At 42.1% G+C, this 16,614-nt stretch overlaps 2 protein-coding genes across 3 annotated transcripts in view; one reads left to right on the top strand and one right to left on the bottom strand.

Moving 5' to 3' along the window:
- The window catches only part of GOLM1 (golgi membrane protein 1), a 28,478-nt gene extending 20,687 nt beyond the window's left edge, over positions 1-7,791 (top strand). The window contains exons 8-10 of the mRNA XM_081881059.1: positions 5,426-5,737; positions 7,057-7,179; positions 7,522-7,791. Coding sequence (XP_081737185.1) covers positions 5,426-5,737; positions 7,057-7,179; positions 7,522-7,595 — 509 coding nt within the window. The 3' untranslated portion in view covers positions 7,596-7,791. The remainder of the gene's footprint in view (positions 1-5,425; positions 5,738-7,056; positions 7,180-7,521) is intronic.
- Positions 7,792-7,799: 8 nt separating this feature from the next.
- NAA35 (N-alpha-acetyltransferase 35, NatC auxiliary subunit) overlaps positions 7,800-16,614 on the bottom strand; it is a 28,449-nt gene continuing 19,634 nt past the window's right edge. For both annotated transcript variants that reach the window (XM_081880982.1, XM_081880983.1), the window contains exons 17-23: positions 16,155-16,333; positions 14,268-14,404; positions 13,440-13,507; positions 12,193-12,333; positions 11,615-11,737; positions 11,082-11,162; positions 7,800-9,816 (exon numbers count right to left, since the gene is read on the bottom strand). In XM_081880982.1, the coding sequence (XP_081737108.1) occupies positions 9,757-9,816; positions 11,082-11,162; positions 11,615-11,737; positions 12,193-12,333; positions 13,440-13,507; positions 14,268-14,404; positions 16,155-16,333 (789 nt within the window). In that variant the 3' untranslated portion in view covers positions 7,800-9,756. The remainder of the gene's footprint in view (positions 9,817-11,081; positions 11,163-11,614; positions 11,738-12,192; positions 12,334-13,439; positions 13,508-14,267; positions 14,405-16,154; positions 16,334-16,614) is intronic.

Below are 16,614 nucleotides of genomic sequence, written 5' to 3'. Positions count from 1 at the left end.
TTTCGGTTTTCTTTTCTTTTTTTAAAATAATATTTATTAAAATTTTAAGGGTTACAAAAAGCAAAAGTAAAAGTAATAACACCATATTAAACAAAAACAAAACAACACATCACAATAAGAAAAAAAACACAAAAACAAAAACAAAAAACACAACTAATCTTCCCAACTTATCTTTCATTTGCTTGTTTCCGTGACCTCCTCACACCTCCCTTTTTTGTATTCTAATTCGATTAACTATTTCAGCAAATCCTTTCCATCTTTTCCAATTTTTGTTCTGTAATTTATCTCCATATAATGTAACTTTACTTTCCCTCCTTTCACCAATTTTTTAACCTTATTTTAACATTAAAACTAAAATACTTATATGTGCTTAACGCCTTATAACATTTCTGCTAAATCCATAAAATATCAATCCACCATTTTTCTATCACTCATTAGTTTTGCGATATTTCTATATATAAACTTTAAATTTTCCAATCTTCTTCCATCAACTCCTCTCCCTGGTTTCGGATTCTGCCAGTCCTTTCCGTCAATTCCATATAGTGCATCAACCTGGAGATCTTATGTCCGAGGCTCTTAACTCTTTTCCAGGTCCCTTCTGCAGATCTTCTTCGTATTCTTTAATGCTGGAGAGCAAATCTCGAGAGAACTCCATCCTAACATTACTTTTATTCCTTCTGGACAGTTCAGCCAAATTTCCATAGTTGAAGCTAGAGTCTATACAGTGTTTCAGGACATATTTCAAGATTCCTCCAAATCCAAAGGCCCCCAAAACTTCAATCTCCTTCAAATCCAAGTCCATGTCCCAAAAGTCAATTCATCCCTGGATAGAGAGATCTTTCCAACTTTCCTTCTTCAGTCCAAGCCGGGATCCAATCCTCAAAATCTGGCTTTTTCTAGATTCAATCATAAAAGGCCTCAATTTATAGTCCTCAATTTGCTTCTGTAGAACTAAGGATCCCGCTTGTGTTATTTTAGGTTCAAAAACAACGACTTTGTGCTTTCGGTTTTCGTTGGGCTCCCGCTCACCCCACCAATGAATGAAATATGGTCACAGCTAATGATAGGGATCCTGGACAATGTATTCTGGTGCTGGGTTAAAACCATTTTCCAGGCATTTGATTAGTGGCCTCATTTTACTTCTGCTCTTTGCTGCTAGGTTTTAAAAGGGATTTTCCCATCTGCAATCCAAACCAAAGACCCTACTGTTTGCAAGGCATTGCTGCGCTGGTATTTTTTCACAAACTCAGTCGCTACTCACATGACATTTGGAAACACAACAGTGTTTCTCCCTTATTTATAATGCGATTCCATGCTACGTGGCATTGCAAAAGTCAGCAAGAAGCAGGAAAGGTCTAAAGTCACATTTGCGGTTCTGTATCTTTATCATGTAGGGACACGGGTGGCGCTGTGGGTTAAACCACAGAGCCTTGGGCTTGCCGATCAGAAGGTCGGCGGTTCGAATCCCTGCAATGGGGTGAGCTCCCGTTGCTCGATCCCAGCTCATGCCAACCTAGCAGTTCGAAAGCACATCAAAGTGCAAGTAGATGAATAGGTACCGCTCTGGTGGGAAGGTAAACGGTGTTTCCGTGCGCTACTCTGGTTCGCCAGAAGTGGCTTAGTCATGATGGCCACATGACCCAGAAGCTGTCTGCAGACGAACACCGGCTCCCTCGGCCTGTAGAGCGAGATGAGTGCCGCGACCCCAGAGACGTTCACGACTGGACTTAACTGCCAGGGGTCCCTTTACCTTTACCATGTAGTGTGGAAGTGGCTATTGCTTGATAGGTCACTGTGTGGAACAAGGGTCTCCCAACATTTTTGGACCCCTGTGCACATTTTGAATTCGGAGAGACTGCTGTGAGCACCAGCCACAAAATGGCTGCCATGAGGAATGTGGCATAACACAAACCACCCTGACAACATGATTATATATCCACACACACACACACACAGTGAGTTGCTGGCTAATCAACAAGGATCATTCCTCAATATTAGGAAACATATACAACACTAACTCACTGTACAGAAATAGTTTCAGAAGGTAGCTGCACATCTTTCCTCTTAACTTTCTTTCTTGGAGGACTAGATATGATTATTTAAATGAAAGCTCAGACTTTAGGACACCTGCGCCAATGAAAGAAAGCCTTTGCAGTGCTGCCTTGGTCCCCCCTGGTTCAGATGGTTAATGGAGAATAATCGTCTTTCTGGTAGCTTGCAGAGGGGGAAAGGTGACTGTACCCCCAAAACGGCTGTATAGGAGCCACTACCACAACCACAAACATTCTCTCCCTCATACAAAGTTAAGGCCTGGGGGAAAGGGCTTTCAAATTAAGTGCAGTGGCACATTGAGAAGTAGCATCCAGTTGAGGGCAAAATGGCAGATAAAACTTCTTCATTCCTAAATGTACATAGTTGCATGTGTGCGTGCAGGTGTACCGTATTTTTCGCTCTATTGGATGCAGCGGACCACAGGACGCACCTAGTTTTTAGAGGGGGAAATCAAGGGAAAAAATATTAGTGTCCCCCCCCCCAGCCCCAAAGAGCAAGGGACAGGCTGCACGCAGCCTGTCCGCTTCTCCCAGAGCTTCTCGGGGCTGCGGGGGAAGCCTGGGTCCCCCCCCCAGCCCCAAAGAGCAAAGAAGCCAAGACAGCGAGCGGGATCCATAGCTGTGCAAGCTCTCCAGCCAGTAGCTAAACCTCTCCAGCGCAGATAAGGAAGAAGACAAGGCAGTGAGCGCGATCCATCCCGCTCACTGCCTTGGCTTCCTCTTTAGTCTTGAGCAGCATCTTTAGCCTTGCGCAACAGGATGGATCGTGCCCGCTGTCCACCGGGGCTGGACTAGATGACTCCTGGGGTTCCCTTCCAACCCTGCACTTCTATGACCTCGGAAGGTGTTGGGGGTCTCCACCACTGGAGGCTTTTAAGCAGCAGCTGGGGGACCATCTGCCTGGTGTTCTTTAGCTGTAATTCCTACATTGTGAGGGGGCTGGGCTAGATGACCCTCAGGTGGCCCTCCCAACTCTATACAGTCCTACACTTCTGCGGCAGGAGATCCACAGCCACTTCACACAATGCCCACTCCCAATTTTCATTGGAGAGACATGTGGCTTCAGTGTCTAGGTAGGTACCCCCCTACCTGCCACTCTTCCCCCACCCCACTTAAGCCGAGGGAATTCCTGCCAGAGAAGCTCCCAGGTGAGGCAAGGGTTAAGATCTACCTCTGGTAAATGGCTTTCCATTTTCTCTTCTTCTTCTATGCTATTTCCTTCTTTTGTGTTTTGTTTAATCTGTTTTTATTCTATACTAAAATAAAAGCTGCAAAGTTTCCTTTTTTATAATATCCCCCTCTCCAAACTAAAACGTTAATCTAGATAAAAACACTGATCCAGAGGAAATGAAGGGGGTGGAGAAAGGACGAAAAAAGAAAAAGAGGTAGAGAGATTTTTTAAAAGTTGGCTTCTTTAACCTTGCACAGCCTCCCGCGGCTGGAGAGGCATGCTAGGCTAAAGAGGAAGCCCGGGCAACGAGGGGATGGATCGCGCTTGCTGCCCTGGCTTCCTCTTTAGCCTTGCGCAGCCTCCCCGTGGCTGGAGAGATTGCACAAGGCTTTTCTAGAGGAGGGAGAAGGGACTGACTGGCCGCGTCAATCCCTTCTCCCTCCTGGGATGGGAAAAGCCCGCAAGAGCCGCACAAAGCTTGTGTGTGGCTCTTGGGGGCTTTTCCTGCCAGCCTCCCCCCCCTGCATTCGCTCCATAGGACGCACAGACTTTTCCCCTTAGTTTTCAAGACGGAAAAACTGTGTCCTATGGTGCGGAAAATACGTATATACAATACCTTTGACCATACCTACCGCTGGTATGTGGCCATCAGTTCGAAAAAGGTTAACCACCTCTCTTGTAAACCAACTGGCCTAAGCAAGACTATGCTTGTTGACGGTTGTTATGGCGAAAAATGTGCCAGATCCTAAGCTACAGGGCACTGCTGCTTTCCTGACACTGCATGGAACATTCCATTCCTCTCTCGTTGATCAATCTGTTGCTCATGTATCTCTGCATACCGTTTGGAGATTGGCACATCCTGTCCCAAGTTGTCCTCTGAAGATGGAACTTTGTCCCAAACCCAAATGAGATTCTGGATCCTGGGGATTCCCCCCCCCCCCCCCGCTTTTGATGCATCTCCTTGATTAATACCCCCCACCCAACTTTCTCTTGTCTTGAGGATGGTAGTAAAATCTGGTTACAGCAGGTAAATAGACACTTGAGTCATACCTGTACTGCGTCATTGTGTATTTTGTGCTGCTGTTTGTGAGATGAATGTTGAACATCTAGCTTGTGAGAGCAGCTTATAAAAATTTGCACCCATTTTGCTGATCTTAAGAGAAATAGCCAGCTCGCCCAGAAAACTCTGCTATCTGTTCACTTGCTTTGTATTTACTGATTTTCCATCTTTATTCAGAGTCCTTTTTAAGGGTTTGTAGATGTGGACAATGGGAGGTTTTACTGAGTGAAAAAGTCCCATCTCATTCGTCATCATGCTGATTCCTAGACTCCTGCCCAGTAAACCTGAAGCAATACAAAATACACCTGGTGAAAGTTTCTCTTTATTTGTCAACTATTACTATCTAAACTCTGAAAGTGGAACAGCCCATTGGAAGTACCTTGGGATGCAGGTGTCGCTGTGGGTTAAACGACAGAGCCTAGGACTTGCCGATCAGAAGGTCGGCGGTTCGAATCCCCGCGACGGAGTGAGCTCCCGTTTCTCAGTCCCTGCTCCTGCCAACCTAGCAGTTTGAAAGTACATCAAAGTGCAAGTAGATAAATAGGTATTGCTCCAGCGGGAAGGTAAACGGCGTTTCCGTGCGCTGCTCTGGTTCGCCAGAAGCGGCTTAGTCATGCTGGCCACATGCTGGCTGTACGCTGGCTCCCTCGGCCAATAAAGCAAGATGAGCACCGCAACCCCAGTCGGCCACGACTGGACCTAAAGGTCAGGGGTCCCTTTACCTTTATCATGTACCTTGCCAACACCTCTTCCTCCATTTTATACTTGATTTGACTGTGCTGGATACCAGGGCCTAATGAATGAAGAATGTTTTGGCATGGAGGATCTCAAGTCAATGTAAAGGTTGCATGCCTTGCAGATCTTTCCTAGCCATATACTTTCTCAGTCCATGAATATGTATTAAAAGAGAAGCTCAGGATAGTCTCCAGAACTGGAACAATGTGTTTAGTAAGTGTCTTGTATGACAAGCTCCTTTAACCAACCAAAAGACTGCATGGACTTCTGGTTTCAATAGGTGGTGTGCCCATTCTGTGAAACAAGTTAGGCAAGGAAAAGCAGCTTAAGTTTTAAATACTTAAATTTTCATACCAATCCCATTCTTGCACCGTGTTCTTATTGTGCTTTTACAATTGTTTACAAAAGGAACTGCTTTTGCTGTCAACGAAAAGGAACCCAAGGAAGAGGAACACTCTGTTGAACAGGACAACCTACAAATAGTTGCTAAGCTTAATGCAGATAATAATGGTCTGCCCCCAGAACCGGGAATGGAACAGAAGTCGTATGAAGAAGTTAAAAATGTACTTGAAGTTGCAGCAGAAAAGCAGGCAGGCAAATTGACAGAACCTATGCGACAGCAAAATGCCAATCAAGCAAAAGCAGACGATGAAGAAGTTGAACGAGAGCACCTTTTAAATGATGAGCTGCAGCAGGATGAACAGGAGACCAGAAAGACTGGTTAGTATAAAGGCTTGGCTGCTGTCCAGGAAGGACATATTCGAGGGTATAAATAAACAAACAGCAAAGGAAAAATATAACCAGCTGTAGTTTGACATCTATCACTCCTGAAAAACTCTGTTTTGGGTGTAGCACTTGGTGTCAAACTTCCATTCCTGTTTATAATTAATAGTTATGCTTACTTGTTTTTCTCCCCATAATATTCAAAGTATATTAATTGTCTATCTACCACTGGAAGCAAAATGGTGGAGTGTCTTTAGTTCCAAAACCATGTTTAGAAGTGAGCTTGTTTTACTTTGAACATACTACTTTCCCTCTTTGTCAAAACAAAATAAAAAAAATCCTTCCAGTAGCACCTTAGAGACCAACTAAGTTAGTTCTTGGTATGAGCTTTCGTGTGCATGCACACTTCTTCAGATACACTGAAACAGAAGTCACCAGACCCTTCTATATAGTGAGAAGGTGGGGAGGGGTATTACTCAGAAGGGTGGTGGGATTGGATAACCTTTGTGTTAGAGGTTATCACAGGGCTGGAGTGACTAACCTCGTTTGGGCTGCCGGGCCAGGGGTTAGAGGCCAAAAGTGTGGGTGTGTGGCCAGTTTATTAAAGACAGATTTTGGGTGGGGTGGGGAGGTCTCAAACATCTTGGACCTGTAGGAATGGTATTTTTCCCCCAGTGGAGGAAGCCTTGAGGGCCTCACAACATAGGAAGTCAAAATTATTTTTTAAATATAAACATTTTGTGAGGAGGATGTCAATTTTCTTGGGCATGCTGGATGCTGACCATTCCTGCAGTAGGGCAGTATGCTACACATCCAAAACTCATTCTACTGCATTGACAAGGCATAGCAGGTTTCTAAAATAATTATCCTAATTCCAAACCCTAAGGAAGGACATGCCACCCAGCCTCTTGCTAATTGTTAAAAGATCCTTACCTATTGGTAAGAAGAGATTATACAGCAGACCACTTGAAGGAATAAAGAGGTGACTATAAGAATGTTTGATCTAGCATGCCACCAATGCAAATATTGCCTGTATCTCAAAGAAATGATCAGGTTGCAAGAGTTTACCAGGGTATAAAAGTGTTGAGACAAATGGGCATTATCAGGTATTACAATATTTAAATAAAACCATTAGTAATCTCGCCTAGCTACTGAAAATGTAACGTGCCTATGCTGGTTGGTTGATTGACTGATTGATTGTTATGAGCCAAGAAAGCCCAGTGTTAATATTTGAAATATTGAATGCTCTACAGTAAAAGACAACTTTTATATTCAATAAGATTCATAAAAAGAATTATTCTGACTTGTCTTTGCAGGTGAATTTGGAATCAAAACAGTAAACCAGGATAACGTAGTGGACTACAATTTAGAAATGAACGAAGCGGAATCTGAAACAGATAAGCAAGCTGCTCTTGTTGACAACCAAAGTAACTTTAATGGTAAGTGGCGCATTTTCTGTTCTGATGGTCATAGTTCTCAAAGATATTCTAGAATACCTTAAAACTATTTTGCACAGTGATCAGTCAGATTTGTCATTAGTTCAGTGACATTTAAAACATTTTCAAACTGGGTATTTAGCGAACTTTGTCCTAATTTAGCAACATGGGACGTCACCCCTGACAGCTGCCAATATGTTGTGAAAAACTGTCAGTTGAAAATATGTAAATTTTGCACGATGACCAACATACAGACATAATGCTTATGTTTAAATATTCTGTGATTAAATATCTAAGTAACCGAACTCTATGTATTTAGAATTTCATAAAATTTCTTCTTTTCAGTCCAGAAACTTGAAGATCCCAACATGCAGAACCACTTATTTAAGCTTGGCGAAGAACATCAACAGAGGCTGTGAATAATGAGTTGTTGCAGGAAACAACTACAAACACTGAGACAAGGCTTGAAACCTTCAAGGCTTGAAATGTTAGACTGAAGCGGATCAATTAGGGTTTATTTAAATAATTTCTGACCTTATTAACTTGTCTCCTGGTGTAATGTTCTTACTATTCCTATGAAGTGTGCCATGAAAACATTTCAGGAGGAAGCCTTTTTTTTAAAAAAAATAATTGAATCTATACCTGTTCTTCTGGTTCTCCTTGAACTGTGACAAAAAAAGCCCCCAAATACAAGTTGTCTAGCTACCAAAACTGGAATTTCTTAAACTTTAGCTTTAGAAATGCCATCGTTTTCTCTAGCTATCAAAGAAAGACAGTTCTTCCCAATTATTACTGGATTTTGTACTTGTTTTCCATAGCAATTTCCTCCAGAAAGAAGATATCCTAGGGTTATACTCTATAAACCAGTTTTAAACACTGAAATATTTGCCCATAGTAGTAGCCAAGAGCATGATTTATGATCTTATTGCAACTTGAAAACATGGAGAAGATGAATCTACAAGCCTCAGATAATATTGACTATTTCTTATGAAGCATCTTAATGTAAAACAAAGCTCAGTACTCTAATCTTATCACACGAATAGGAAAGAACATGGTACTGAAGTGGACTCAGTATAGGGTCATAGAACTTTATACCTGTTGAAATTCATCCTTGACCGTAGTGGTGACCCTTAAAAATAACAGGCACATAGAAAATGTGGTACAAGTTTGTTGCTCCATAATCTTTTTTCATGTTTATCAACTAATGGTTACATCCAGTTGGTGCCCTTGCACAAGCACTTTTGAGGCAGGGGGTGGCTACCCCCACCCAAATCCTATCCCCTCCTCCAGCTATTGAAAATCTCTGGAGAATCCCCTAACCTTTCGGAACTGTCTTGGGGATGTTTGGTGGTAATAACAAAAATGGCCTCCCTTCTTTTGCAATTACCTTCCACTTGTGGCATAAGCACAAGGCTAACCAATTAGATATTCCATTACGTATCTGATTTTGATTATTTCAATAAAACAGCCTAGTCTTTGTGAAATGAAAACCTATTTCGATCAATGGTGAATCAAATTAAAGAGTAGAAAAAACCCAAATAGCCTGGTTGATGGTGTCTTATTCAAGGGGAATACAAAATGTACTATACAGTGTGTCTAGATTTTAGGTCTCCTATTTAAGCTATGAAGAAGGAAACACGTATTCTACAGAACATTCCATGAAACTAGCTGGCTCTTTATTTGCATAGACATATCCTTACCTTTAATGCTGCTGTTTAGCTGATACTTCAAACTTTTAAACAAAAAAATTCCCAAACCCTCAACTGTATTATGCTTCAAAAACTAAAATATGAAAACAGTGCACAGAACATTTAGCTAACCAAATAAAAGTGGTCCAAATCATTTTAAGTCTTTCAATTTACAGAAATAACTTGGTATAGGGCAGCCTTTAAAACAAGTGGAGAGGAAGGTGCAACCATGTATGTCTAAAGGCTTGCCAAATAATGTCAAGTCCTGAATGCAAACTCTCAGCAATTAAATCCAAAGACATCTGTCTAGAATACTCGACCAGTGGCCAGAAATTTCACCCCCTTCTTTTGAAGATTTTGCACTCTAAAAGGATATGCCTTCCAAATTATTTCTTAGCAAAACTCCCAATACATTTTTTTGTGTGTGTGTAAGTTAAGAACATTTCATATGTGGTCTAATGAAAACATGCAGCACATCTGCAGAGCCTACCAGTGTTCCTTCAGAGGAGAGTCCTGCTTTTTAGTCATCAAAATATAACCGCTCCCTTACTGCAGTGTACTTTTGAAGTGGGCAAGTGTGTTCTGAAATGCTTACAAATATTCAAAAGCCATTCATAAAAATGATTTATGGGTAAAACTGAAGTAAAACCAAAACATACAATGCTTTAACAATGAAGTTGTTAAAATCAGGTCCAATGGTAAAACATTTCACAAACCACTTTAAAACAGCAGTTGTCACTCAGGCTGTGTGGAAGCCAAAATCAAGCTACTCCCAATACAACAGTACTTTTGTCCAAGTGAATCATGTCCCTTTTGAGCACAGTATAAAAGAGCCTACCAAAGCAGCTCTGTTGTACATATTATAGGTTGTTTGTTCTCCTAATCCTTTGCCTCAAATAAGCTTCACTACTGGGAAGTATCTGTGAGGGGAGAAGTCAAATTCTGGCGGAACCTAGAAGAAAAAGCATTGAGAGATACTTTAAAGCATGTCCAAATGACTCCTTAATTAAGCATTTTGGATTCCAAGAGTGAGAAAACCCTGAAGATGAACAACAAAAAGGTGAGACAAAGCACTCTTTACCTTCTCTTCCAGACACAAACCATACAGAACTTACGCAAAAATTAGATACACTGCCAAGTGCACTATATCGGACTAGGGATGGATGGGCCAGTCTTTATAAATTTCATGTGCCTTTTCAATACATCCTGATTGTGTGCAGACTTTTTCTGATTTTTTTTTGGGGGGGGGGTTAGGGTTTGCTTTGGGGGTCTTCAAAGTACTTGCAATACAAGGGATGACTTTATTTTCCCCCATTTCATAGGCACAAACTGCCTGGAGTGACTAAAGCGCAGCTCCTGCCACACATTTTGAAAATGGGGTCGAAACTGGCTCTGGGAATAGCAGCTTATGATAAACCCACTGAGCTGTCCATAGCTGTCAACTTTTCCCTTTTCTTGTGAAGAATCCTATTCAGAATAAGGGAATTTCCCTTTTTTTAAAAAGGGAAACGTTGACAGCTATGGAGCTGTCATTTTCACTCATATAATGATCCTGGGAGGCTTTCAAGGACAATGCATGTAAAAAAGCCATTCTTTCCTCTATACAAGTCTCTGGGAGGGATGACACTTGCCACTCCAATGACAGCTTTATTTTCACCCTGAGTGGTGGGAGCTATGTTTTTTAGCTGTGTCAGGCAGCTAGTAACTTTTAAAAGAACAAAAAGCACTGACATCAGCCCTCAACCACTTCATACAAATACGGTGTGAGGATTCCTACAGAGAACTACATTCCAATCTGCACACTAGTCTGGGAAGTGGAGATTGGGTGTGTTAATTTAGGAAACCCAAAAAACTGGTGGGTTGGTGTTATGTACTAATCAGGACATGGAGTTCAATGGGGCTTATTCTCAAGTTAAGTTGGTAAAGGGCTGCAGCCCAACCAAGACTTTTAAGGTTACAACATAGCACAACATCCTTTAGAATAAATGTATTAAATATTACACTATTAAGTTGTTATAGCAACATGCCCCATCAACATAGTTTGTTATCTGCCATTTTAACTGAAACTATGCACCAATTCTCGAGTATGCCATTACAAATATACTATTTAATCATGGCCCGCTAGCATGTGACATATTTGCAATACATCTACCCCTTCTGATAGTCCAATGCTACGTTTCAAAAGCAGTGATATTAATTTAGCAACAATCTGCTTACTTTAGAATCCTTTTTGTGACCTCCTGCCAGCAGCTTCATGACCACAATATTGGGCTTAGCAACTTTAAGAATTCTGTTGACCTAAACAGAAATATTCCAAGTTTGATATAGTTCACAGGCAGGAAAAAAACCTGAATTCACAATAAAATGGTAATTGCAGTGTTTACTGTATTCGTTTTCTGTATTATTTAAAAAGGAGCAAAACTTTACCCAAACACCAACACTCTGCTTTCAAGTTACCATATTTTTCGCTCTATAAGTTTTTGGAAGAGGAAAACAAGAAAAAAAATATTCTGAATCCCAGAAGCCAGGACAGCCAGTGGGATCGCAGCGCAACAATTCCGCTGGCTGTCCTGGCTTCTTGTTTAGCTGCACACAACCTCCCCAGCCGGGAGAGGCTGTGCACGGCTAAGCCAGAAGCCAGGACTGTAACTGAAGCAATGTTAAATGCTCACTGTTTAAAAAACGCCCGAATCAAGTGCCAACAATTTATACAGCCAATTCTTAGTAACATATGTTAGAAAGGATCTCACCTCATGGTCTGGGTTAGGGATATTTTCCAGGATCATTTTAGCTTGCTGAAAGTGTTTGCTAGCAGCCATGTAGAGATCAGAGGACTGAGGTGGAGGACTGTATTTGTTTAGGTCAGACATTTCCTAAATATCAGAAAAATAAGTATCCTTTAAGAACAGCCAAAATCCCCCAGAAAGATCTTTCTTTTCAATGAGGCTACACTTTAGAGGCACAGAGGTGACAGGACAATGAAGCAAAAATAGTTTCTACACATTTACTCCCTAGTTCTTCCTTGTATAATTTTGTAATTGGATAAAAGGCGATCTATTAAATAATTTTAAAAGATTTAATGCTTTGCAACTAATGAACACTTGGGAAATGGCTTTTTATTTCGTGTGCTTTGGTTTTAACTATGGCACGCTCCCCAGCGTAGGCAGGCAAATAAAGAAGGAACCTTGGGATGTGCCCTGCTTACTGAACAGAGTGTTGCCTGCCTCCATTACAATAGAGGGAAACCCATCAAACTGGTAAGGATGCAAGAGGAAGAGAAAAGAAACCATATAATATACACACGTCCTGTAATGTTCTTGTGGCTCACCTTGAACTGCAAATAGTGTACGGGTGGTGGCGTGATGACACTGTTGAAAGGGGCAAACCTGTGCTCGTACCGAACTTGCTCACTATCGAGCTCAAACTTCGGCTTTCTCACTTTGCCATCCATATCAAAAGCAATCATAGTCTTCAGGAGAAATAGGGAGACAAGGAAGAGAAACGTACAGAATGAGAAATCTGCTTATTGCAATGTACAGTGGTACCTTGGGTTAATAACTTAATTCGTTCTGGAGGTCTGTTCTTGACCTGAAACTGTTCTTAACCTGAAGCACCACTTTAGCTAATGGGGCCTCCTGCTGCCGCCGCGCCGCTGCTGCACGATTTCTGTTCTTATCCTGAAGCAAAGTTCTTAACCCGAGGTAATATTTCTGGATTAGCAGAGTCTGTAACCTGAAGCATATGTAACCTGAGGTACCACTGTATCAGCAACAGAAGCACTGGCGCACATACAGACACAAGTGACTCCAGAAAGATGCCAGAGGAAAAATAAATGTAGCTGCAACACAATGAAACGTGACACATATGGTTTCCACTCATTGGACTCTTGAAAGGGGTGTTACAACTGAAAAGTATTTACTAATCTGCCAAACTGATTCCAGTAGCCTCACACCTTAGAGACAAATTATGCCAGTATAAAGGAGAGGAACTTGCGATACAAGTTGTACGGAACAAATCTGCGGGTGCTAGTTCTGCTTTGTCACCACAAAACAAAACAAAACAAAACAAAACAAAACAAAAAGAATGCCAACATTTCCTTAGGTACTATCTGGCATATAAAATGCATCCCATCTTAATTGAGGACAAGCACAGTTTCTTTGGATCATAATCTTTGTTTTTAACACCACAACACGCTGACTATAGTTTTATCCACACACTAACTCATTTGGAAAAGTGTTACAGAATGCAGACATAACACTGCTCATTCTAAAACTATAGCATCACATGCTCTCTCCCAGCAGCAGAAATTCGCCTGCCAAGCGCAACCCATAGCTAGCTTTTGAGCTGGAAGAATGATACTAACCAGTCTGGGATCCAATATAGCCAACAACTGAAATTGTTTCATAGTTAAGCTATGTTTGCACTGTTCCTACACAAAGCATTACTTAGGAAAACATGCAGTCATTTAGGAGTGTTCAAGTACAGTTTTCTTGCCTTAATTCTGAAAAGTATCCAAATTTCGTTTTTTTAAAAAAGGGTTATCTTTACAATCACAATTCACAATACATCACTCACCTTATACATTCCAGCACACATGTTTTGATAGGCTTGGCTCATGGTGATCTCTCTGCTCAGAGGACGAGCTGCAAATTCCGTATACAGAAATATTTACCATGTAATGTTGATTTCACCAGAATTAAAAAATGCAGAATATAAACAACTACGGCAGTTTTTGCAAGTGACAGACCTACTACCCTGCAAAACCCAAAATAAACTACAGGATTCATGTAGCCATAACAAAAATCATGCTTCAACTTCTCAGGGGCAGAAGAACTTGGGGAGGGAGAAATCACTGTTGCTGTATAAAGAACTAAAATAGGATGATAAGTAGATGAATTAGGAGTTTTATTACCCAACAATAAAAGTGAAGTGCCAATGTTCAGCCAATTAGTAAGGTTTCAATCACAGGGGATGACAGGTGATTAACAGAAGGACTCCCCCACGCACTTGCCAAATCTGTCCTGGGGGTGGGGTATTAGGGGATATAGGATCTGGCCTACTGGCGAGATCTAGTTCCGTAATCCCTAGACTACAGAGAATAAAACACTTTATTCAGTGGTTACCAATTTTGGAAAGTAACTATAAATAGTTATACTCAATTTCATCATTCAGTTTCATCATTCAGTCACACATAACAGTCTTATGAATCTTATGAACCTACATTTTAAAATGGGTCAACAACAAACATTAGACTCATTCTATATGAAGATAAGTGAAATACCTATTGAACAACAACCATCTTTAGATGGCTGAACACAGGAAAAACATCAATTTCAAGTGTTCTAACAGAAACATAAGATGTGATATAAACCAGCTTGCAAGGTATTTGAAAAGCAGCTATACCTTTTTTCTTTTTCTTGGTTTTTTTATTACTCCGGCCTTTCTGCTGCTCTTCCATTATTCTTTCTTCTGCCATTTGAGAGCTATCAGCACGGCTGAGTGTTGACATTAGCCATGCATAGAGAAACTCAGAGAGATACCTACAGGAGAAAACAGTACTAAATTTAGGCGAATCTTGGTTACGTTTCTGGGATGAGCAAGACCTCATTCTTGAGTAGCTGAAGAGCACCACTATAAATGCTTTAAATACAAAAACAGGTTTTCAGTATAAGCAACACACCAGGCCTTGGCAATATGGTGACAGATTGTTGAAAACTAGTTTTGAGTCCACATTGTGATAAAACAGTCCAAAATATTTGCTCTGACAATAAACTGCTTGAAGCCAGAGAATGCTCTTGTCTGTTAACCGGTCCAGCTCTCCTCTGCCTCCTGCAGGGGGCAGCAAACCACAAAGCAGGCACGGAGCAGGATCTTTCCTCTAGCTATCACACGACTAGCTCAACTGAGGCACAGAAAGGCTTCCATGCCTCAGCTGAGCAGTTTAAAAATGTCCCTCTGGCTTGCACACAAGTCGGAGAGGTATTGGGGCTTGGCTGGGCGATGTATCTTGGCTGCTTCTTCCTACCATAAGGCGGGGAGGAAGAAGCTGATGAGATGCATTTCAAACATCGTGATACATCAGCGTATTGTTGTAGTTACCTGACGATATATCACAATGTTGAAAACCAGATATTGCCCAGCCCTACAACAAACATCCTTGCAATTTACGGTAAATTCTTGCAAATCCTGTGCAGTATAAATAGCAGTTCAAAGAATACATTTATGCTGCACTGCCTATTCTGCTACAGAATGCATTGTATTTTATTGACAACAGTATCTCCTCCCTGCTCCCAAGTACCGTATTTTTCGCTCGGATAACGTAAACTTCGGGTTGCGAAAGCAGCAAACCTGGAAGTGTTTTGCCGCGCATGCATGCACAGAAGCGGTCCCTCCGGTTGCGGAAACCTCGGGATCCGACCGGAGCTCCAGAATGGATCCCATCCGCAACCAGAGGTACCACTGTACTTCTTTACACAGCGCATAGGCTATGGGATTCCCTATGACAAGATGTAGCAACGACTACCAACTTGGAAAGTTTTAAAAGGGGACTGGGACAATGCATGGCACTTAAGACCATCAAATGTGTGTGCGTCCTATGGAGTGAATGCAGGCTCCTTGGCTTCAGCGATAGCAACGCGAAGCCTCCGAAGCACAGAGGGAGCACTCCGTCCGCGCTCCAGAGGCTTCACGTTGCTTTTGCTGAAGCCTGGAGAGCGAGAGGCGTCGATGTGCACCGACCCCTCTCACTCTCCAGGCTTCAGGGATAGCTGCCTGAAGCCTTCGGAGCACAGCGCTGTGTTCTGGAGGCTTCAGGTACCTTTTGCTGAAGCCAGGTGTGTCTTGCTCTCCCGGCTTCAGCAAAAGAAACCCGAAGCCTGAGGAGCGCAGCGGGAACTTGTGCTGCGCTTGGAAGGCTTCAGGGATAGCCGTGCGCAACCCCTCTGGCAGGGAGAGGCTGCACGCGGCTATGGCTTCTTTAGCCCCGCGCAGCTTCTCCCTGCTGGAGGGCTTGCGCATGGCTAAGGCACAAGCCAAGACAGCTCCGCTTGTGCCATAGCAGTGTGCAACCCCTCTGGCAGGGAGAGGTTGCGCGCAGATAAAGAGGAAGCCAAAATAGTGGGTGGGATCCATCCCGCTCGCTGTCTTGGCTTGTACCGTAGCCACGCTGCTCTTTGGGGCTGGGGGGGGGAATAATATTTTTTTCCTTGATTTCCCCCTGTAAAAACTAGATGCGCCCTATGGTGCGGTGCGCCTTATGGAGTGAAAAATACGGTAATTTGTTCCTCTTACCAATATATGTAGTAGTATTCGTGCATACTGTAGAGTTCCAGTTCAAACCCACTCAGAAGATACTGTATCATGATGCGAAGGTTATGGTAAAGGACCCAGGTGCCCAAGCAGGCCAAGTGTTGCCTTTGGGGTTCTTGTTTCAGCAGCATACTGTGAAGCGCTGCGTCCACTTTTTCTGCCTAACAAGTTGAAAGAAGTGGCGTTATGCTCAAGTATCACGTCTGTAAATTGCCAAACAATATTGACAAAAGTCATGATTATGCCCGCAGTCACATTCCAGATAAGCTAGATGACAAGAATGTCATACACTTGAAACAGCAAAATTGAAGAAGTGTTCAAAGGAATAGTAGGTCATGCTCAAAATATTCTAATTTGTATTAAATTAAGCACTCTGTTTCCCAGAGGATGTCACACCCCAGAAATTTGCTTCTTAGGCACATTAATTTTTGTGTGTAACCTA

This window comes from Podarcis erhardii (genome assembly GCF_964252035.2).
Source record: "Podarcis erhardii genome assembly, chromosome: 11".
Lineage (NCBI taxonomy): Eukaryota > Metazoa > Chordata > Lepidosauria > Squamata > Lacertidae > Podarcis > Podarcis erhardii.
This window is presented reverse-complemented; position numbering and strand designations above follow the sequence as displayed.